Source organism: Choristoneura fumiferana, chromosome 17 (genome assembly GCF_025370935.1).
Source record: "Choristoneura fumiferana chromosome 17, NRCan_CFum_1, whole genome shotgun sequence".
Classification (NCBI taxonomy): Eukaryota; Metazoa; Arthropoda; class Insecta; order Lepidoptera; family Tortricidae; genus Choristoneura; species Choristoneura fumiferana.
The window spans coordinates 20,396,975-20,421,085 of NC_133488.1; the positions used below are offsets into that span (position 1 = coordinate 20,396,975).

Genomic DNA, 24,111 nt, shown 5'->3' on the forward strand with positions numbered 1-24,111 from the left:
TTGGTAAAATAAAACTGGTTTTTTTTTTGGGTAGAATTGAAAAAGGGCCAAGTTTAAATGGTAGGTAAACATACGAAACAAACCTAAAAATAGTTCCATTGTGCCGCAGAAATTAATCACGCAATCACATAATCATTCGCGCACATCTGGCACAATACGGAATGTTACATGTTACTTACCATTTCATTGTTAACTACCGGTAGGTATGTCCAATTTTTACTATACCTACCTATTTGTATTGTTTTCAAAACAAAATCCGAACAATGTGCAAAGCCACACGCCACCGTCGTGAACGCACTCATCTATGAAAAAGATCTAACTAAGAGATCGAAACTAGTCAGACCATTCCTGACTGACTTATATTATACCTAATCGTGAGTAGAACTGTTTAATTTTGTATTTTTTTTTTCAGACATGTTGTCTCACGAGAGTTTAAGTAGGTAATATATAGTTATATAACACTGCATGCTGCTTACCCTTGGCAATGTTCGAAGAGTACTGCTTCATGGCGATCTTTTCTACCGTGCTCTCCAGCCCGAAGAAGTTCTTCACGTCGAGCAGCGCGCTCTGCTCGAAGCACGTCCATTGCGGGTTCTCCGGGTGCACCTGGGCAACACCACAGGGTCAGGGTCAAGAGAGTTTGTTATCTTATTAGTAAGTGGGCCAAGTGAATGGACGGGCAGTATAGGTCGATCCACAAAGGCGATTGAACGAAAGTAATGCCATTTGTCACTGTGTGAGAGGCGCTCGTTCTTATCTGTAAGGGGTCTCCTAATATTTTGTAAACATTTATAAATTCGAAAGTTTGTAAGTATGTTTGTGTGATACTTCATCACTTCTAAACCACAGAACCGATTTGAATAAAATTCGGTATACAGATAGTTTGAGTCTCGGAGAAGGACATAAAATAGCTTTTATCCCAGAAAATTGCATAGCTTCCGCTTTAAACGAATTCTGCGAGGGCGGAGTCGCGGGTAACGGCTATATATATGCGTCATATTAGAAGTTTAGAATAAATAATAAGCCGCGGGTAAAAGCTAGTAATCTGCATATTATTATGCAAACAGATAAAACATACTAGCGCTTTCGAAAAGACCGGAAATGTCAAAAAATAAATTCGTTTTTTTTTCCGGAACAAGTTAGTTACCTACTATTATTTTATTTTATCTAACAAGAAATTGAACATAGGTAAAATGCCCTTTAAACTAGAGTAAAAAATAAAAAAATATAACACATCAAACAATTATGCAGTCAACCATAACGTGACTCAAATTCAAAAATTCAAAATTCAAATGATTATTCAGTAAATAGGCCGCAATGGCACTTTTACACGTCATTTTTTTTAAACTACCAGCGCTTTCGGAAAGACCATCATTGCAAGAAGAATGCGCCGCAAGAAACTTGGCAGAAAGTCATTTTCATAAAAATATAATTACAAATAAAATAGTTAAAACTATATTATACAATTAAAGAAAAAAAAAATACAAAACAATAATAATAAAGCTGATCTGACTGAAGCGCTAGGTAGAGCTGATCTGGGAAGGTAGAATAATGTCGGTTGTCCCTCCCTCCGCCTATGTGTGCGTATGCTGTGGATGTGTGAAGTCGACTAACTTGCTACTGGATGGGGAGTGAATCTCCTTTGAACCTAATCATATTATGTCTGAAACTTTTGACCGACGTCGAAGTATAACTCGTTTAAAACATTAGTAAATTTAAAAGTAGTAGTCTAAGCTCCCATTGCACGAAACCCTGTACCTCACAAGGTGGCAGATCAGAAATATAATACAGTGCTAGATAGGTATAAGTGAAAATGTTGACGGCGGCATAACCAGAAGTATAACTTTCTTTGTCATCCATATAAGACTGACCCACATATGACCCATAAGTTCTTCATAAGTGTTCTTTTATTTCTTTTTGTGTATCTGTTTTTAGGGTTCCGGAGCCAAAATAGCAAAAACGGAACCCTTATAGTTTCGCCATGTCTGTCTGTCTGTCCACGGCTTTGCTCAGGGACTATCAATGCTAGAAAGCTGTAATTTTGCACGGATATACATATATGTAAACTATGCCGACAAAATGGTACAATAAAAAATAAAATTTATTTAGGATACCTCCCAAAGACGTAAAGTGGGGGTGATTTTTTTTCTCATCCAACCCTATAATGTCGTTGTCGTTGAATAAGTCTAAGACGATTTTTCGATTCAGTGATTTGTTTGCGTAATATTCAACTTTAAAGTGCAAATTTACATTAAAATCGAGCGTCCCCCCCCCCCTCCTCTAAAATCTAAACCGGTAGGTGAAAAATTTTAAATTTTTGTTGTATAATCTGAATTTAACAGGGCATTGGTTATTGTAACGCTGTAATTTTTTTATTGGCAAATAAATAAATAAGTTAATGTGGAAGCCATAAAAAGTGCTTTATATCAGTAACTCAGTATCTACTAGATAAAATATCTTCTTTAAAAGTATAACAATTAATTCATACTGCCCTTTGTCACGCCATAACATGAGAACGACTACCGATTTCATCTATCTCTTTCTAAACGTTTTCTAATACTTTGTAGTAGGTTCTTACGGAAAAAAAGTAAGTAAATTTCGCAGAAAACTTATTCATTTCATTACTTTTTCTTAGCAAGTTAAATTACAATCGCTAGAATTAAAGACATGAAATTTTTGCGATTTCACACGGAAGGTTCTCGAATGGCGTCCGCGGACCGGGAGACGAGCTGTCGGTAAGCCTCCAACAAGATCGAGCGACGACCTGGTTAAGATCACGGGATTGGGCTAAATTTCCAGAATTTCAACCGCTAGGATCAGAGACATGAAATTCGGCATGAGTTTTTGTATGCAATTTTAATAAAATCAACGATGTCATTTTTGGAATCCCACGGTTTTTTTTTTTCGAAATCCCGGATCATGTTGCTAAGCCTGATGGTTTACGCGTGCGAAGCCGCGGATAAAAGCTAGTATAGTATAAGTATATCATCATCATCATCATCATCCAGCCTATATACGTCCCACTGCTGGGCACAGGCCTCCTCTCAGAACAAGAGGGCTTGGGCCGTAGTTCCCACGCGGCCCAGTGCGGATTGGGAACTTCACACGCAGCATTGAATTGCTTCGCAGGTTTGTGCAGGTTTCCTCTCGATGTTTGCCTTCACCGCAAAGCTCGTGGTAAATTTCAAATGTAATTCCGCACATGAATTTCGAAAAACTCAGAGGTGCGAGCCGGGGTTTGAACCCACGACCCTCTGCTTGAGAGGCGATAGGTCCAACCACTAGGCCACCACGGCAAGTATAAGTATATAAAGTTGGAAATTAACAATCCTTTCATAACATTCATTTTTCCCCAGCGTAATAAACTTTGTCGTTAAAAAACGAAAAACTTTTGCCAGCTATGAATTGTTTCGAAAGAGTTGGAGGTACAATAAATCTTCCTCGCTTCCGTGGGATGGCCGTTTTGTATTTCTGAAGTTATAACGAGATTTGAGCTCTAGGTAAGTATATAGGTGTAGATATACATTCTTGAAAGAAAATAGTTTTCGCAATACTGCCGTTTTCCACAGTTTTCTTTTAGCGTACTTTAATTCATTGACATTAATCGATAGATTAAGTACCTACTTAAAAATAATTTGCAGCAATCATGGGATTTACCCTCTTACGGCCCAACGTTCTAATTTTAGGACTACAAATTGTCCTAGATCTGGCCCAATAAAGTTTATTTCTATTTCTAATAAGAACGTATATATTTAGCCCGAGGTCCTAAAATACATAACTCGAGGCACTTCTCGTGCTTCCAAAGCGGAATTATACATTTAAACACATGTCATTAATGAACGCAGCCAAAAAGGTTAGCTGTCAACTATGACATTTCAATCCCGAATTTAAAAGTTGAATTTTGACTTTTATTTTTACCCATGACGACTGTACAGTAGAGAGGGCTTTAGGAGTTTTTTTTGTGTGCAAATGAACGTTTTTATTTATAAATAAATGGTACTTACAATACATTCGCATTAGTATTTTTTTAAGATAAAACTTGCGCCTAACTAAAAATAGTATAAGTAATGACAAAAATACAATCCCTATTAAACAACTTTACTAAAGTCCACATTGACCTGACTTATTACGGTTTGCGTTTTATGCAAACTAAATTCCCGATAATACAAAGAAATTACAGTAGTGATGGAAAACAATGATTTATCTAGCCTGGGTACCCATTTGTAACCGCCAAATTCAGGTAGAGCTCCTGCTGTCCATCACTCAACGTCGCTCACCAAGAATCTTAATTTCACTCAAAACATCTGCAAGAGGGAACTTGTACTTGAATATTTTGAAGACAATACATTACTTATTTTGTGTTACGTATTCAAGACGTCCAGCCGTTTCAGCGTGAAGAAGTAACAAAAATAGGTACATGCCCGCACAGACAAACTTCCGCGATTACAATATCAGTAGGATTTTGTTAAGCAAATTCCCCATCGCGAGAGTTGTTTACATTTCTCTATCAGTGTCACAAGCTAACCGGCACTGACAAATACAAAGTTGTATGTAAACAACAGCTATCAGCTTATCAGTGCTACTGTAATCAGCTGATGCTTATAAATCTAGAAACCCTTGACATATATATGTAGCGGAAATAGAAAGGAGTGTTTGTTTTTTGTCTTGAGGTGATAATATATTATTGCGCGTCCGAAAGAATATTCATCGAGGAGTCAAGATATATAACGATTTTTTCATATTTTTCAAGCCAACGGTCTTACAAAAATGAGCACTTTAGAGTCTAATTATTTAGCAAACCTCTAGGCAAAGCCGCGGACGGACGGACGGACGGACGGACATGGCGAAACTATAAGGGTTCCGTTTTTGCCATTTTGGCTCCGGAACCCTAAAAATGGTCTTAGCAAAATTGTTTATCAACGATATCCCACATCAGGGATGGCGAGCGAATGGCAAATTTGGGCACGTCAATAAATGCCACGAGAGTTGAAGTGAATGACTACACACACGGCTGTGTGACACAGGAAAACGAATGAAATGAATGAGTGAATGTCAAAATCCGCAATCATTACATGAAATGTGCACGTGCGTGACCTCAACTCTGGTGGGTTGCCGTATCCGTCTTTGAAACCGTATCGATCTAACTAAACAAAATCCGACAAGCGATCGTCACTAAAATGTTCCACAAGGGTGACACTATTTAACGGCACGGACAATACCGACATGGAAACAAGCTGGTGTCAAACTGACAGGAGTTTCTATGGGCGTGGCACAAAATATCATGTCGGTCTTGTACAGTCACCAGCACCAATATCTGACACAACAAGCGTGCATAAATATCTGATACGACTCTATTTCTAGGGCCGGAAGGACGTGTCAGATATTTTTGCACGCTCCGCTGTGGCAGATATTAATGCTGGTGACTGTATGTCCGGTAAATAGTGTCACCCTTCCATAATACCTACTATTCTCAATTGGATTCAGTAAACTTCAGTAAGCTAGTCGAGATAGCTAGATAATAAAAAACCGGCCAAGAGCGTGTCGGACACGCCCAAAATAGGGTTCCGTAGCCATTACGAAAATATTAAGTCATATTTTTCTAAGGGTTTCGTATTTTATACGGAATCTTCCAAGTTTATGTATATTTTATACCTTAGGCTGCTATTTACTGTTAAAATACTAATAATTCTCAAGCAAACTTAGCCGTAATAGTTTTCCTTGAAAGTTTGATATACTGGCGGTTTAGATTTTTTGGACGCTCGATTTTAATGAAAATTTGCACTTTAAAGTTGAATATTTTGCAAACAAATCACTGAACCGAAAAATCGTTTTAGCAACCCCTAATGATTTAAGACCTATCCAACGATACCCACACTACAGGGTTGGATGAGAAAAAAAAACACCCCCACTTTACGTCTACCGGAGATACGCTAAAATTTTTTTTTTAATTTTTATTGTACCATTTTGTCGGCATAGTTTACATACATATTCGTGCAAAATTACAGCTTTTTAGCATTGATAGTCCCTGAGCAAAGCCGCGGACGGACGGACAGACAGACAGACAAACAGACATGGCGAAACTATAAGGGTTCCGTTTTTGCCATTTTGGCTCCGGAACCCTAAAAACGAACTTTTCCCCTACCCTTTCTTTTTTTTCAATTTCGGAAAAAAAAAATGGTTTTTCCTGCTCAGAATCAAGAGCACAATCGATTCCGATAGCTTAATTAAACAATTGTCCCCAAAAAAATGCTTTGGGCTTAAAACCACAAAATTTCACAATACCTTTTTCACTAATACCCCTCATTTTCAAACATATAATACCTAAAATGACAAATTGTCGCTTGTATTAAAATGAACGAAATTCATTATGACTTTGACTTAAAATGTCATAATCTCTAAATACCTAAAGATTGAAATGCACCATTCATTCAAATACCGAAAGACAGAAATGACAAAATATTAAAACAACTCAAACCGAAAACCAAAAGGCTAATGCCTAATTTTTTTTCACGGGTGGTGTTTGAGAAATTTGATATTGATTATTGACTTTTAGTATAATTCCTGTTCATTTTTACTTTTGGTTGTTTTAAGCATAATGTTGTTTTGCCATGAAAGTGATTTTATAAGTTTAGGTATTATGAGACTAAGGTATTTTGAAATTCAGCCATATTAAGATTCCGGTGTTATAAGAAAACAAAATTAGTCATTCTGCAATTTAGGTATTTTGAAGCCAAGAAGTATTGAGATCTGGGAATATTGATAAAAAGGTAAAATGCAATTTAGAAGTTATAAACCCAAAGCAAAAAAGTAGTAGTAGTTTTGTGACGTTTGTTTTTCATATACTCAGTACGGGCGTGACAAAACTGAGTCCTACTGAGTCATAAAATCTTGTATGAAAAAATTAAATTCTTACATTTTGAAAGAAAATGTACTTACACTTTATTTTGAAAACGCCCGCGCCGCTCTGCGAGCACTCACTTGTTTTTTTCCATTACATTGTTTCTCTCGCTTTTCTCCCGACATAAATCCGTATTTTCCAGGACGAAAATAGACTGTTATATTTTGAGTGGTCGTAAAATGGCAGCAATGTATTGTTAAACGTATTACGTCAAATATATTTGAAGGGGGATTGAACTACGCCTACATAAAGGTTAATAAAAGGCTGATATTTCGGAAAAGCACTCTACAGCTTTATTATTTACTTCAAGTACCTACCTACCTACCTAAGTAAGGTAAAATGGGCTATTTAATTCAGAAACATCTTATCATACTACTTTTTCGCTATACTTTTTTCTTTGCCTAAGCCGTGAGATCGAGCCCGGGTTCGCATCTCTGAATTTTAAAAATTATTAGCGAATTTACATTTTGAAATTTACATACACATACGTCGCCCGCGCGGGAACTACATCCCAAGCCCAGCAGTGAAATATGGGTATACAGTCCAGACATTGGTCAGTCTGCGTGACCATTTAAAACCAGCATAAGATATGGATGCTCAACTCACATAGTATCGACATTTCTCCAACACTTCGACCCTCGAGGAGAAGGTCTCGTTGATAGCTTCAATCTCGAGCACTCGCTCTTTGAGGTCCAGGTGGTTGGTCTGCATGAAGTACACGTAGTCCACGCCGACCATCTGAGGACAACCATGACTTGAGAACATCTAACCTCCTACAACTAACCTACAAATTTAAAAAGCTAGGATTTTTTTAATAAATATCTATGGCTTGGTACATTCGAGGACAATGAGGGCTATCGCGTATGAATTCGCCACTAGAGGCGCTAGTGTAGCGTGAGGTCTCCGAAATGTCAAATCTCATAGTTTTTGGGTGAGCTACGCGGGTTTATTTATAATTAGAATAATTTTTGTGAATATTTTGCAATATCTGAAATTAATTATGGCAAATATGCGTTCCGGGGCAATGAATGTCTGTGTTTTTGAAACAGTTTTGTCTTTCGGAAACCTTTGTCCTCCCTTTTTTCCGAACAAAACGGGGACTATGCAACACTGTGGCATGCTCGATATTTTTATGGTACGGTTTTAAGGTGTATTAAATATGATTTTAATCTAAACTTTGCTATCACGCCCGTAATAACAGACTTTGAAAGCCATACTTAAAAACCTCACGCAACAGTGCGCATCTAGTGAGACAAAAAACGATAGTCCTCATTCTGCCAGTGTCTTGTTTGTTTGGTTTTGTACGGCAAAAATATAAGAGGCAATGATGGATAAATGAACGATGACAGGGCGAATCCTTTCAAAAAGTTGAAAAAAACCTGGCTAAAAACCAAGTAAAACTATCTCGTGGGCCCTTGTGGGCGTTAAAGGCTTTCAGGGGAACACTGTCAGTAAAAATCTCAGAGAAAATTAGGTGAAGAAAATTATTAAGTAAAGAAAAGGATTGCATTAGAAAAAACTTAAAGAGGGCTATGCCTAAGAGAAGCACACACTTGTTGCAGTGCCGGAAACGCGGACGGTGGAAAGCGTTAGGATCAAGCGGGAGTTGACATAACATAACAATAGATAAGCCTTTGTTATATACTGTCACAAGCATACCTTCTTTAAGAGATAGGGAGCTTCGACATTGAGCTGGCAGCGGCGCGAGGTGTCGCGCTGCGAGTCGTCCGCCGACCAACTGTCGGCTGTGATTACGCACTCCACCACCACGGGAATCTGAGGGCAGCTCGGGAACCGCCGCTCGTACGCCTGTGGACAATAAATAACTTCAGTATTCCTATCACCAGCTTAGGTAGTTACATTAAGTCGATTGGACTGCAACATTAAAAATAACACGGTAGTCAAATTCGGCGAACAAAAGCTACAATCGTCTAATTATGGCCACCGCAGAAGGCTGCAGACTAATGTGGAGGTGACGTTCGTTGGCCGAAGCAGTTCGAAACGAGTACGGCGACCGCAAAGTGAACGAAGTAGTGTCAAGCGCAATATGATCTAGAGAAGACGTAACGCTAGATGCTATAACTGAAATAACTGACATAAAAATAAATAATGTAAAAATGGCATAATGAAGAAAAATATGGAATCGTGGCCGCCTGTGTGCGACGGAATTTCACTTCACATCTTTAACGTCGAACAGCATAAAAATGAAAAATTACATAAATTTTGCATAGTTTGCTGCTAGAGTTCAAAAAACGGAGTTATTGGAAAATTACTACAATATTTGAAGCAAACAAAAGGTGAGGTAAAGCTTGTTAAAGTGTCAAAATTAGGAAAACAATAATTTTCATAAGGAATCATCTTATTGGTATTCACCGTCATGCACTATGTGAGGACCCGTACATACCTACCTACTGTTAGTGATGTACAACCTACACACGAATGAGGAAAGCTTGTGAAACAGGAAGTTATACTAGGAAGACCATTACAAGGCAAGTGCCATAGATGCGTATGAGACAGCATCGGAGCAAATATATCCAAATGAAATAGATCAGCCTCGTTAAGCACTTGTCCCACCAAGAGCGAGTAAGCGATTAGCTATCGGCGATTTTCTCGCCCAAGAAACGAACAAAAGATAAGGATCCTGTGTTAGTAAAAGAGACACATATATTAATAGTTCATCGCTGGCTGTTCACACTGCCGGCGAGAGCACTCGCTCTACTAGTTTGTCGCCGCGATAAGAGCGATAAGATAAAACTAGCTCAGCGGTACTCGCTCGGCGATGCTCGCTTGGCAGTAGAACTCAAGCTGCAAGACCAATCAGCAGTGATTTTACAGCGTGGATTTTAGTGCAGATATTTGCTATGAATTTGAGCAAAGCATTGAGCTGTCATTGTTGTCTAGTTCAGACGACGATGTTGATGAATTTTGTAGTAAGTATAGTGGCAGCAGCTATTCTGAATAGACGGAAGAAAAAAAGGAATAATTTGAACAGAAAAAAACGAAGAATGCAAATTGGATGCAAAATGTTAATTACTTTAGAAGGGAATACAGTGAATTCAGACTATTCAACGAGCTGCCAAATGACCAGTTTCTGCGTGTTTCACATTTAATTGTTTGTAAGTAGGCAATTTTGTGTCCCAAAGACAGGGATATTGTCTGACACACTCAATTAAAAGCTCATCCATAGTCACTTGGAAGTCTTACAACAAACCGCTATAAGTGTACCTACAGTGTGTTTCGCAAGTGTACGTGCAGGTTTGAACAAGTCTGCGACGTCTGCGTGTTCGGCTGCACTGCACCGCCCGAGCGAGTGATGCGAGTAATAGCCCGTCGCACTCGAACACTCGCCCACTCGTTTCTAGTTTATCGTTCTACTCGTTTATCGCTCATCGTCGGCGGTGGGACAAGTGCCTCAAGCCCGTCATTAATACATACTAGAGCACGTCTAGTGGCGCGGCTACCGGAGGGCTAGACGGAGCAGTGCGAGGTAGGGTTCCAAAAGACTTAGTTATTTACCAATACGAAACCAGTATTTTTAGAACAATTCATTAATCACAACAAACTCCATTGTATCTGATACAAAAACGCCTGTTTTCTTCCATGAAGAGTATCTCATTCGTAATATGAGCGGTATTTATACCACAGGGATGATATTACATAAGCAAGGGCAACACAATACCTCTTACTTACATAATCCGCAGACAGTTGCGCAAACTTGCGTCTACTTATAGGAACTTTGATTACTTCGGTCTAGTCCAAGAATAGTAGCTATCACTAAGATAATGAGCTTTAACCAAAAGCAAATTTACGCCATCATTTATTCAGTATTGTCGACGACTCGCTTAAAAAAATAGCTAAATATTTTTAGAGCGAGCGGGTCAAAACATTAATGTATATGTACATTATATTTGTCCTAGAAAGAGTAAATTATGGGTAGAAATGACACCGATGAGATAATCAAAAGAGAAACCACACCATCAAATCAAATGTTGCCGCAACTTGCAACTATATGATGATTGCGTCACTATCCATCAGTCTACAAACCATCATTGCTGCATAGACTTTAAAAATACTCCCAGGAGTCGAAGTAAGAATTGCCGTGCAAGTATTAAACAACATTGTGGATTTGTGCAAAATTATTAACACCATGGAGCAAAACCCTGTACAGAATCCAGTGCAAATTTGCAAAATTAAAAAACCTTATTCTCCAAGCACACCAAAAAGCAACTTTACATGTCGATGTTTGCACGTCGAGGTAAATATTACTCGTGTATTTATTTAGCGTGATAAGTCCCGTTTGTGGTATTTTAATTATGAACTTGTCATGTTTTGGACTTGTTTTTCCCAACTCCATTTCCTAGTAGTATCTCGCTCAACTAACAATGCGCTAAAAAGAGGCAGCATGTGATGAAAATCCGACAACGGGTAAAATTAAATAAGTTGCATTTTTTTTCTCGATTGCCACACAATTCCTTTTTGAATTTTTTTTGAATCTGATTTTTATCTTTTCTTTTTCAGTGTCTACGCTTGCTTTTACCAGTGTTCATTTAATCTTTAGTCTAGTCAAGTCTTTCGTTTGGTAAAAACGATGCTTATTGCGGCGTTAGTGCTATTTAATATTTATTACTCGTTGACCACTTATACTGAACATTGCTATTCTTCTCACGATTAGATTCAACGAAGAGGAAAAGCCTTCAAGTAGAAATGAAGTAGGTACATACCTCAATGTCTCAATTATACATTAGTATTCCTAATCATCTTGACTCTTGTACTTTATTTTAAAGATCCATGAAGAACCTATTTATCAACATTTATTTTGCCACTAAGCACACATAATAACTTTTAAAAAGACCTCAAACATTACCGTAAACTCAGGTTTCTATAGTCCCAGCGTTCATCAATAGTCTAAAAGGTCTTTTTAACATTTCGAACAATTACGGAACTGCTAACGTTCATCTAGGAGGTTCATCGCAGCCTAATCCAATAGAAAATGCACGATGAACCTCCTAAACGTTAGCAGTTCTGTAATTGTTTGAAATGTTAAAAAGTCCGTTCGGACTATTGATGAACGCTTGGGACTATAGAAACCTGAGTTTACGGTAGCAAATGTAGATCAAAATGTGGAAGCAAGTAATGAGCTAGCTAGAAGATTGGGTGACACTATTTACCGGCCCGGATAATACCGACAACGAAATACCGACCAGATTATTCGTGTACACGCCCTTAGAAATTAATGGCAAACTGACATAGTTTCTATGGGCGTGTACACGAAATATATGGTCGGTATTTCTATGTCGGTATTATCCGGGCCGGTAAATAGTGTCACCCAGAATATTCACAATTATTTCCTTATTTATTTATTTAGGGGGATCTGCAATCCCCCTCGTGTTGTCTATGGGCGGTGGTGATCTCTTACCATCAGGAGACCCACTTGCTCGTTTTCCATCCAGTTGAATAATAAAAAAGGAAAAAAACCTATGAATACACAAAGCACAACTTGCATCGTTTATAATTGCAGCCTCTAGATCGTTAAAACCTTCGTGACAATAAATAGTTACATCAATAATTGACTACAAGATTCCTTGTTAAAGCCGTAAGCCTCTCCAAGGCACTGTATCTACTGTATCCATACCATAAAACATAACACGAATACCGATTCATTTGTTTCGATAATCAAACGGTATGCGTTCCGTCCTTCACCAGCGGATATGAAATCTATATTACAACACCGTGCGAACCAGAATTTCATTAACCTTTATTCCTAACACTGAAGGCTCAAATTCAAGCGCTGCTTGTATACAGCGTTTGTTTTGATGTTCAGCAGCAGAGCGGGGCTTCATTTCCTGCGATAAATTCTTTGCGAGTCTTTGCTTTCCTTTGCTAATCTGGAATAGGTTTTGAGGATGCGGCGGTCCTTGACACAGTTGACGGACTAAATACAACTAACAAAATTAAATAATTAAGATTATTGCCACTAATATTATCATCACACACACACATACACGCCCAAGTTAAGTTAAGAATTTGCTAACATAAGTTGTATAAATCTAGTAGGTAAGGTATTCATTTTTTTTATTTATCTATTTAAATATCATCAATTTATTAACGTCAGATATCAATACATGTCAAATTACAAAATTGAAATTACTTTAAATCAATTAATAAAATTAATTGACTGTTTTCCTTGTAAATTGTCTCCCGTCTTCGCGATATTAGGCCTAGTCTAGTGCGGAGGCCGCTGATGAACCATTTCTGTAACGTTTTTAGGGTCAAAAGTGGCTCCAAATGGTTCGGATAAAATTACACAAATTACACAAGGTGCTGCTCGCCAGTTCTGTTAGCTTGAACTTGGCTTGACACGCTGCCGCGTGTCTAGATATTTCAAATAAATTCTTTTATTCTTATTCTAAATGCGAAAATAACTGTCTCTCAGTTAACTCCTCACGCTTAAACCGATTTAGATGAAACTTGGTATGGAAATAATTTGAGACTGGAAAAGACGTAAGTTAGTTAAGTTACACTTTATCCTGGGAAATTGCATAGTTCTCGCGGGATAGCGATGAACTCATTCTAAACGAAGTTAGTATTATGCGAAATTTTCGGAATTAAAAAAAAATAAGATAGGTAGGTAGTCAAAACAAAGTCAAGCAGGTAGCGCTGATCAGAGAAACGTGGAAATATTTACATCGAATACACCGAGAATATTATACTTAAACTAATAAAGAAGAGTCTAAACAACGCATAGTAAAAGCGGAAAAGATTCAATGTAGACTAGATGGTTCTATTCTAATACCAAACCAAAGATACCTTACTCCCGCCCGAGTGGCTTCGCGAGACGATATAAGCACATCGGGTCACGCGTATTTAGTTACACGTACATAACTATTTTTACACCTAATTACAACCGTAGGAGTCGTAGTAAGTATTAATATATTTTTAAAGAAAAATAACAAGACTCAAACTTAATACATCCGATCATCGTCTTGCTATAATGAGAGTTGATAATTTGATAAAATTTCCACCGTCGAGAACAGGGTCGCCTGGCGCAAGCATGGAGGACAAATCAGATTATTATTATGGTCCCCAATAATCTTGTTATTTAGCGGCGCTACCCTAGGGAGCGATCGGAAATCGATGCCATTCGCGCTCTAGGCATTTAGGTCTGTCTAAAGTATCGTACCGACGGAAAATAGCCCTGAGGCAACAGGCTATGTTAAGCTGCCAGGGATTCAACTACCGGGGTTTGCTAGATACAGTGCCTTTAACCATCATAGCATGGAAGCATGAAGCCTAACTAAACTAATAACAAATGGCAAAGAACCGCTTCATGTGACTCATTGTCTAATATAAATTTCCAAGTGGGAGCGTATGACTACTGAAGATCATACCAAAGCCATAATATACAATACAGTCTTATGTTATATCTAATGCTAGTTCTACAAGCAAGCCAACCACAATACTTACACGGCACACGGGATATTTGCTAACAGACAATAAGCGTGTGAAGATATTGTTTTCGACAGAATACTCGCGATCAATGCTACCAACATGACAAAGTAAATAATCTAAGACCAATGTCTTTGTGTTGGCAACGCTGGCTTTACGGGATCACGAGCTCAGTATGGAACTAATGTGTCCTCAGTTATGCCGCTCAAAGAAAAGGAAAGTTATTCGACATTCGTTTTATATGTGTTAACTGGCTGGCTGAATACAGATCAGGGTCAAGCTACATGACAATAAGACTAAAGAATCATTTCAAATTCAGAAAACGACTGGCAATAAATCAGAAAGTAATTGTTTAGCATTTCGCACGCATAACTTTTGGAACTGATTCTCTTGTTCCAGCGAACTGTCTTGTCGACATTTAACTCGATTTATCGTGGTGCCCCACTAAATCACTAATCTAATACCAAAAAGGTTTTCTGTCATCCAACTCGAAAGGACCACCCCAGGGAGTTAAAATAAAGCATAATTTCTCAAGGCACTTAGCCGACAGTAAATAAGGTATCGCATTAACATAAGTGCCTGCTTCCAGATTTAGAGTTCGACACGTTCAAGTGACATGCGCAAGCGGCGAGCAACGTAGAGCTATTGCGGCATTTTTTTCTCATTAACGTTTCGGCAAGTATTATTAAAAGTGATGATGCTCAGGGTCACATTTTTATAGAAACTAAAGACAATACCGATGCTAAGTCCAGCGTGGTCAAAATTCTTGCGACTTGCCCTTCCATTGTATAAATATAAGTGGGATGATAATGAAGTTTAACCGAGCGATCAAAACGCTCGAAAAGTTCAACATTTTAATTAATTAAGTATACCTATCAGAACATGTTTCACAGGACTTTGTAGCAATTCGTGTAAAGATATGTGGGTGTGGGTACTATAATATTGTCCGTTTTGTCGTTCTTCATCATCCATCATCCCAGCCTATATACGTCCCACTGCAGGGCACAGGCCTCCCCTCAGAATGAGAGGGCTTGGGCCATAGTTCCCACGCGGGCCCAGTGCGGATTGGGAACTTCACACACATCATTGAATTGCTTCGCAGGTTTGTGCAGGTTTCCTCACGATGTTTTCCTTCACCGCAAAGCTCGTGGTAAATTTCAAATGTAACTCCGCACTTTGTTTAGTTTGAACCCACGACCCTCTGCTTGAGAGGCGATGGGTCAAACCACTAGGCCACCACGGCTTGTCGTTCTTATCCCAAGTCAATTGACGTGCATCCAAAAACGAATAAAGCTCTTGATCCGAACATTGCCAAAGAAAATAATAGAAAAAAAAAATGAAAGATTAACTCAAATTTAACCCTCAACGACGTCATTTCATGAACTCGGCCGCCCACGCGACCCGAGGGCTTACGGCCCGCGGGGCTTCGCTGACGCTAATGGACGGCGTGGCGTCAAATATTCACAAGCTATTCATTAAAACCTTTATTGGTACAAGAGCCCCAATTGTTGCTTTTGACAAAACATATCTACGTCATATTTAGACGCTTTCGGACTATAGATCGTGTCTATTTTTTTGACGAAATTCGTAAGAGGGCGTCCTATTATCTACGTACGGGATTTCGGAAAATCAACCCTCTGCCCCTTTGTGAGATGTCATGAGATTTGGCTCGACTGCTCCCTCTTGCAAACTTTCCGAGGGATTTTGCAAAATGCTCATTTGAGGCGTTCGCATCGCACAAATTGTTTAAATATTATTAGCAAAGAAACATGATTTAGTTATACACCTTTTTACAATTTCAGACTGTTTTATGCGGATTTACAATTAGTGATATTTGCCAAGACCCCCCCTCCCCTTCCATCGTGCGATCAGATGAACAGCACGACTCCCACCGCCGTCAAACTTAAAAATCACTAAGCTAATATGGCTATAGTCTTACTTCTAATTATAATAAAAATAAATAACAGAATCACCACCTCCAGATGGCTTTAACAAAATGAGCCACGTTAAACGGCAGTTAAGCATAAAAAATGACTCAAAAGAAAAGGTTTCGCTACGACACAAATACAAATATTACCCACATTTGTATTCTTAATTTGTCTGCGGCACATCGGAATGTATCATAGGTACAATTTTTTTGAGTCATACAAATTTCTTTCACTCTCGTCTAACTGCGGGTGCCTTCCAAAAGTCAACATAAACTGATATAATTATTAGTTCTGCCTTCAAAGCAAACATGCAATTGCGTGTTGCATGACTTGCATGCAAGATACTCGCCACTCAGCACATTGGTAAATGTTTCAACTATGCGGTAATAGGATTGCTTCAACGAAGATATTTGAACGTCTTAAAACATTGTGGCAAAGCGGCAGGATTCCATACGTAAAACTTCATGGTACAGTCACCAGCATTAATATCTGCCACAGTGGAGCGTGCAAAAATATCTGACACGTCCTTCCGGCTCTAGAAATAGAGTCGTATCAGATATTTATGCACACTTGTTGTGTCAGATATTGGTGCTGGTGACCCTTAATTTTTTTATGGCATGAAGTGATCAACAATAAATTAAATTTACATCTAAACGTATGGTAGGTATGAGTAGGTACGTTATAAGTCTTGCTTTGCATCCATTAATTTATTTATTTATTTAATCGTATGGCATACATTTAAAATAGGCTTATAAACATATCTATTGCCATCTCTGCCTATTTGATCGCCTTAATGTTTGTCGCTCGTTTAGCACCACCCAGGGGACACGTGCAGGGTTGTGGTGGGTTTCTCCCACGGACGCGAGTAACAATCCTCCCCCATTGCATCCATTAATAGAGTTTTTTTATTTTGTTTATTTAATAATAGGTATTTTTAATGTTTAATCGCAATATCAACAGACAATCTGATAGAATTTATACAGTAAATATTGTCTTTTATCTCTGCTGTTACGTCTAGACAAAAAAACGTTTAACGTAAATTTCTAAGCTTCCATCATTGTCTTTCACTGAAAGTACCAAAGGTAACTAAGTAGCAAATTGCTTTCAGCCGTAACCTCATTCCGTTCGTCCTTTTCGTGAGTGGGTTAAAAGCGTATTTAACGCGCCGAACAGCTTGCGCTGATATGAATGCAAACGATAACATTATCGCGCGTAAATTGGAAGCCGATGCTTATTTCTGCGTAAAAGTTAACCACGCTACAGCCGTTTCGTCGAAGCGGTATAAGACACCCACACCAGACTGTCGTACATTACGCCAATTTGTTTACTTAATTAATTGGCAGTAGTTTGGGAAGCAACGCGAGCTTCTGATATACTCAAACGCTACAGGGGCGGCTTGTTAACAATTTACAGAACTGTTTTTTATTTCTTCAATTTTTTTTTATTGTTTGACAGACCAAATTGTGAAATTATCATAAATCAAAAAAAATGGTCGTTTCAATTGTGAATTAGAGAGAGAGAGAGAGGTCCGTCATGGACTAGAGCCTATATTTGACGCTCATCAGAACAAGACATATGAGTGCGGATTGGGAACTTCACACGCACCATGAATTGACAGGTTTGTGCAGGTTTCCTCACGATGTTTTCCTTCACCGCAAATGATAAATTTCAAATGAAATTCCGCACATGAATTTCGAAAACTCAGAGGTGCGAGCCGGGGTTTGAACCCACGACCCTCTGTTTGAGAGGTGATAGGTCAAACCACTAGGCCACCATGGCTCTAGGCCACTATGACGTCATAAGACATGACAATGACCATAGAAAGTCCATATTCATTTTAGTTTTCTAGAATGAGATGGAATGCAAACATCATTCGCTCCAAAATTTCTTGTTTTTCATGACATGATGATTACTACGTCGTTCGTTTTATGTTCCAATTTTCTATCATATTTTATTTTTAAGGGAAGGAAAATTTATGTTTCATGCATTCTCTATTACAAGAACAAAAAGCTAGCAAGATAAACATCAAAGACGTTTGAGTAATAAAGAACAAATGTAACGACCACATAATGAAGCAATACTGCAGATCTGTTATCTTAAAGACCACTAAACGGGACGCCCCACTTCACAATAGTATCACGATTCGCACAGTAATCTCGCAATTACGCTTTTCGCTATCACAAAGCAAAGTGAAGGTTTGTAAAGCTTACTCCAATCCCTGATAAGGATCAGCGCCTCGCGCTTGTGACGTCACAGCCCCCCTTTCACCCCCCCACGCAGTGACGACAGCCGCTCTTGACATTCGACGCACCCGACCTCGGACGGTGGAAGCACTTTTGATGTTACTGGTCATGGTAAGCATGTGTTATGTGGGTAGAGGGTCACAAGATTTGTTAGTTTAGCGCATTGCGAGTTTTCCTTCCACATCCCATTTCTAAGTGATATATATTCTCGCCGGCCGGTTTTTTCTCTGGTACTGCAGAGCTACTCCGAAACTCGAAACTCGAAGTTCGTGTCGTGCGGTCCCTCTGACACTTATACTATTTAATAAGAGAGCGAGAGGGACCGCACGACACGAACTTCGAGTTTCTAGTTTCGGAGTAGCCCTGCTGTTACATCGCGATCTTTACGTTTTGTTATGATAGAGAAAAGCATTCCTTTGCAAACTTTAGTTGAGGTCCTGATGGTACTAGTAGAGAATATTCAAGTGAAGTGTATCGTATTATATAACAATGAAGTTAAAGGGAGATCTGTTCAAGACAGCAAATCGAGGCGACATGGGTCGGTACACTCGGTATGAATCTCAGTTCCTGAGGCAGGTGCAGACAATGGACAAGTCGTGCGTCAACCAACTTCCATAGATAACGTCACATCTCACTTCTTGTTGCTATCAGATATGACGGTCGACTGTATACCGTTATCGTAGAAGCCATATTGGAGTAAAGTGCGAATTGTTTACTACATAAATGACAAAAGATCGTTAACAATGAATGTGTGACTGCGGACATAGAAGTCCCATTCATATTAGTTATACGAATAAAGCAAGATCTGTGTCCAAGTTTAGTTATTAATGTGTTTACTTTCGGGTTTGATGATCCTGTTTTGATAAGCTGCTGTAATTCTGTTTGCCTTGCTCAATGTTGCTCTTAACTTTCTTAAGTAGGTAGATGGAAGAACATCAGGTCTTCGCCTAATATAAATAGACTTTACACATGTCTAGAGATCGAATTTGTACTTGTGAATCATTGTTCTTCTAGGACACACTAACAATAGAGAGATAAACAAATCCCTAGATTAATTGTCTGTCAATTTTTTTTCGAATACGAGTACAATCTTTAAACTTCTAAAGAACTACGTTTCATTTAATTCAAGCAAGACACAGATTGATAAGAAGTATCCAGGTCATCAGCGACAACACGCGCCCGGCGACCTCTGTATCGCATCGATTTGATACAGGTCACCGCCAGGCAAGTTGCTCTTTTAGACTCTCAAACGGAAATCTATGCTGAATCTTGCATTTTCGAGAGCTACCGTTCATTTCCCGCTGCACAACAAAGCTACTACGTGATCACTGGTCGTTATTTGGTTTTAGATCGCTGTTTTGAAAGCTTGAGAATAACCAGTTCAGTTATAAACAACGCTCTATTCTCTCCAAAATGATCCCTGTTTATTTACGTTTAGTGTAACTTTGTACTGTAGAAGCTATTTCGGACACGTGTTTACTGTACGAAGTTTAGCAATCGCATTCCGAAATTTCGACGTGGAATTTATTTGGTCGGGTATGTTGAAACAAATTAGCGTTCGGCGTCTCTGAATTAGTAACTTCTGACGCATGAAGCTTTACCCCGCCGGCGACGGATATATTCATCATAGATCAACATTATTGCTTCACCGAGCGAGGGTTTGTAACTTTATATAGAACAAAATTTCTTTCAACGATAAAAAAAGGTATAATAAATATAAAACTGTCTACTCCCATAGTTCGTACAGCACCGTTTCCTTCATTCTCCTTTAAGTATTGTTAGCGTGAGCAAGAGAAGGTAAACATGTCTAAATCCCGAAGCAATTAAGTGCGTTGCGTCAAGTTAAAATTACGATAATGTCAAAGCAGGCGCCAAATCTCTGGTCAATCAAATTGTTGATTGCAAAATTTTACCGATGGCTAGTTTGGTTATCGTTATACCCGGTCGGTTTACATTTACATTAATCCAGTACAATCTTTTCCAGTAGCTGGCATTGGGAGGGCGCGATGCTAACGAATTACAAGTCATCGGTAGAGCACCGCGGTGTCTTGCTCCTTTGTTCAACTCAGATAACCAACTCAGAAAACACTTCCACCATGTTCCCCGTAAATAACCATCTGGTACTGATACGGGCCAAATTGTTTCCTAAATTAATGAGGGCCTGGTTCTTCGCCGGCGCGTTCTCTTCACTCGCTAGACTAGCGCATTGTAGTAGCAGTTGTGCAGTTAGCAACAAAGATATGAATACAGCCAAAGTGCAAAAATATGTATATACGACCTTAATGTTCAGGCAATAAAGTCGTACACATAGGTACCTATTTTTGGCACTTTGGCTGTACTTTATTGCTGACTGTACCTAACGCTCCTCGCTTCGATCGTCGTCGTTCCCAATTTTCCGAACACTATATTGACACTAAAAGTTCTTTGATGATCCACCTTTTATCTAAGTTGATTAGGTAAATTGATGATTGATTACTGGGTGGAACAATAAAACGTCTTGCTACTGAAATAACCAAAACTGGGCCATAAAGTAACTTGGTGCAAGTGCAACACACTACCAGAATAAAAGAAACTCAATAGTTGAACTGAAGTGAAGTTTGCTGTTGAAAGTTTGCCAGCTGGGGTTCACAAGAGGTATCTGATTACGTTCAACACGTGTCGGCGACACGGCCACGTTCCCAGGCAAGCGTTGCAATTGATAGATAGCATGCGTCCGGCGCAGGCGCAGACTTACAGAGGGTGATAAACCTAAATGACACAGTTTGTGCAACTTCCAATATTCAAGGCTTACTGTAGAACCATCTCTACTGGGGCATTCCTACTAGTATAATAAATGTGAAATTATGCATGTGTGCGTGTTTTGTTTCTATTTTTTACCCTGAAAATGGTTGGACGGATTTGGATGAAATTTGGCATGAAGAAAGCTTCCGGGAATATTTCTACGAGATCAGGATGTATGAATTGTTTCTACATGATAACACAAATGAGTTGCACAAACGTAGTTGTGGTGCACGGTTGGTAGCGGAGAAGCAAGGCAAAAATAGTACCTACTCAAACGTCCAGTCTCATTTTACAACATGGAAAGCCATTACATCCCACAAGCAAAATAAAACTGTGCCTACGCCAACGCGAACACTGAAACATTTCGCATTTGCATATTTAATTTACCCGCGTCACCCTTTACCCGTCAGTTTTAAATTGTTCATTTTCTTTAGCCAGAGCTCTGCCAGAAACGCGTGTTTAAACATCAAGCAAGGCACTCCAAGCTCACAAGAGCAAACAAGTTCGGTGATGAAAATCTTATACGCAATATTCTGGAAATGTTATTCGGTTCGTAGAGAAACACGCCCCAGATTTCCACATAATCCTTTTCGAGCTGAAATGTTGCTGGAAGCTGTTATTAGCGTTCCGTAACCGACTTGTAATTACCTTTCAAGTGGGGCTTTAGAAGGAAACTTAATTGGCATTTTCTCAAGCCACGACAGTGAGTGTCCCTCTGAGAAAATAAGCCACGAGACTATTCCCAAGTTTTTAGTGAAAGTTTATTTTATTATTTACTAGCGTTTACTCGCGGCTTTTCAAGCATAAACCAATACAGGTAACAGTCAAGGGCAAAGATATCGACACGGCCAAAGTTGCAAAAATATGTATACACGGCCTTAATGTTAAGTGCATAAATTGTAACTTTGGCCGTGTCGATATCTTTGCCCTTGACTGTATACCAACGCAGGTGGTAGGACCTTGTGCAAGGTCCGCCCGGATTGCTACCACCATCTTGCTCGCTAATCCTGCCGTGAAGCAGCAGTGCTTGCACTGTTGTGTTTCGGCGTGGAGAGTAACACAGCCGGTGCAATTACTGGCACTTGAGGTATCCCATCTTAGGTCTCTAGGTTGGCAACGTATCTGCAATACCCCTGGTGTTGCAGATGTTTATGGGCGGTGGTGATCTCTTACCATCAGGAGACCCACATGTTCGCTTGCCATCCAGTCGAATAAAAAAAAATTATAGGGCTGGCAGTTGAATTGAAACTCCACACATGGTGGAGATCAATAACGTTTAAAAAAAGTCTGCGTTAAATATCAACGACCCTAATTTTGAAATTTCAATTCGATCCCGTTAGAATATCGGGATAAAAAGTAGCATATGTGTTATTACAAGATATCCAACTGATTGCATACCAAATTTAATTCAATTCGTCCAATAATTTAAGCGCGAAAGTGCAACTAAAATCCTACTCACACATATTTGCAATTGCATTTATAATACAATACAATACAATACAATTACTCTTTATCGTACACCAGAAATAGTAAGCGATACAGAAAACAGGTACACAGAGAAAATTACAAGGTAAGCAATAGGCGGCCTTATCGCTTAAAAGCGATATTAGTAGGATCCTCATAAAAGCTCGAAACATTGTACTAATCTCATATTAAATGACTCTCACGGTAGTTACATGATTAAAATTGTACTAATCTCAACGATTTCTGTATCAAAACCCTCGGATTTGGTAACTATTCATCCTTGGCCCAATCAAGCAACTATTAATCTTGCACGACCAATAAAGACGAAGGATTACAGCCGAAACCATTGGACTAAACCGCGCGAAATGGACCATAAAACCATCGCCGATTTCACTGACCATAAACGGATGGAAATCGTCAGGTTCTGCGACAGTAAAGTTGAGGACGGTGAAACCTTGGAGCATTTAATCAAACGGAGACGACAAAAAATCAGCCTGAGTAGGTTCAGATTAAAAAATTCTTAAAGTAACATAGGAAGGTACTTAAAGTAACATAGGAAATTTCCATAATATCTAGTTTTATACAGGGCTGTCTTAAAATTTGAATATTTCAGATTATTGAGTTAATTTGACTTAGCGCTTAAAATATCTTAACTCCCCCGTGAAAGTTTTTCATCGGAATATTTGACTTAAAGTGTAGTGTCATCTTTGATGCGGTACAGTCACCAGCACCAATATCTTGCACAACACAGCGTGCATAAATATCTGTTACGACTCTGTTTCTAGGACCAGTAGAACATGTCAGGTATTTTTGCGCGTTCTGCTGTGGCAGATATTAATGAAGTTGACTGTACACACACTTTGAACATCGATCAATGTAAGGAAACAAGACTCCGTTGCCACCAGAGATGTGTGAGGATGTGTCGCGAGAAATGTGTTTTACATGAACCAATAGAAACGCTTCATTTACCTCGCCTCGCTCCGCTCAGCTGTTTACCAGTACCAGTACCAGAGATGTGCTGAGCGAGGCGAGGATGTGTAAGAAGAGTTTCTATTGGTTCATGAAAAACACATTACTCGCAACACGTCCTCGCACATCTCTAGTGGAAACGGAGCCTAATAATAACAGCAATTACAAAGTCACGAAAAATATGTACACGGGTCTTCAGTCCAGCAACCCCAACCACCTTCCGAAAAAACCCAAAAGAATTTTCAAGACACCTTGCATAAATGAATGCATATGACGCATTCGATTGGTTCAGTGCCCCAAAGGTAAGACAAACCTGTGCAGTGGGGGGTAATGCAACCGGGTGATTTGTAAAACTAGTTAGCAGAACCGGTTGGTTGGTTGG

The 24,111-nt window shown here is 39.1% G+C and overlaps 1 protein-coding gene across 1 annotated transcript in view; it reads right to left on the reverse strand.

Moving 5' to 3' along the window:
• retm (real-time) overlaps positions 1–24,111 on the reverse strand; it is a 73,587-nt gene that overhangs the window by 41,609 nt on the left and 7,867 nt on the right. Inside the window, exons 2-4 of the mRNA XM_074100285.1 lie at positions 8,558–8,707; positions 7,505–7,636; positions 477–606 (exon numbers count right to left, since the gene is read on the reverse strand). Of these exons, the coding sequence (XP_073956386.1) occupies positions 477–606; positions 7,505–7,636; positions 8,558–8,707 (412 nt within the window). The remainder of the gene's footprint in view (positions 1–476; positions 607–7,504; positions 7,637–8,557; positions 8,708–24,111) is intronic.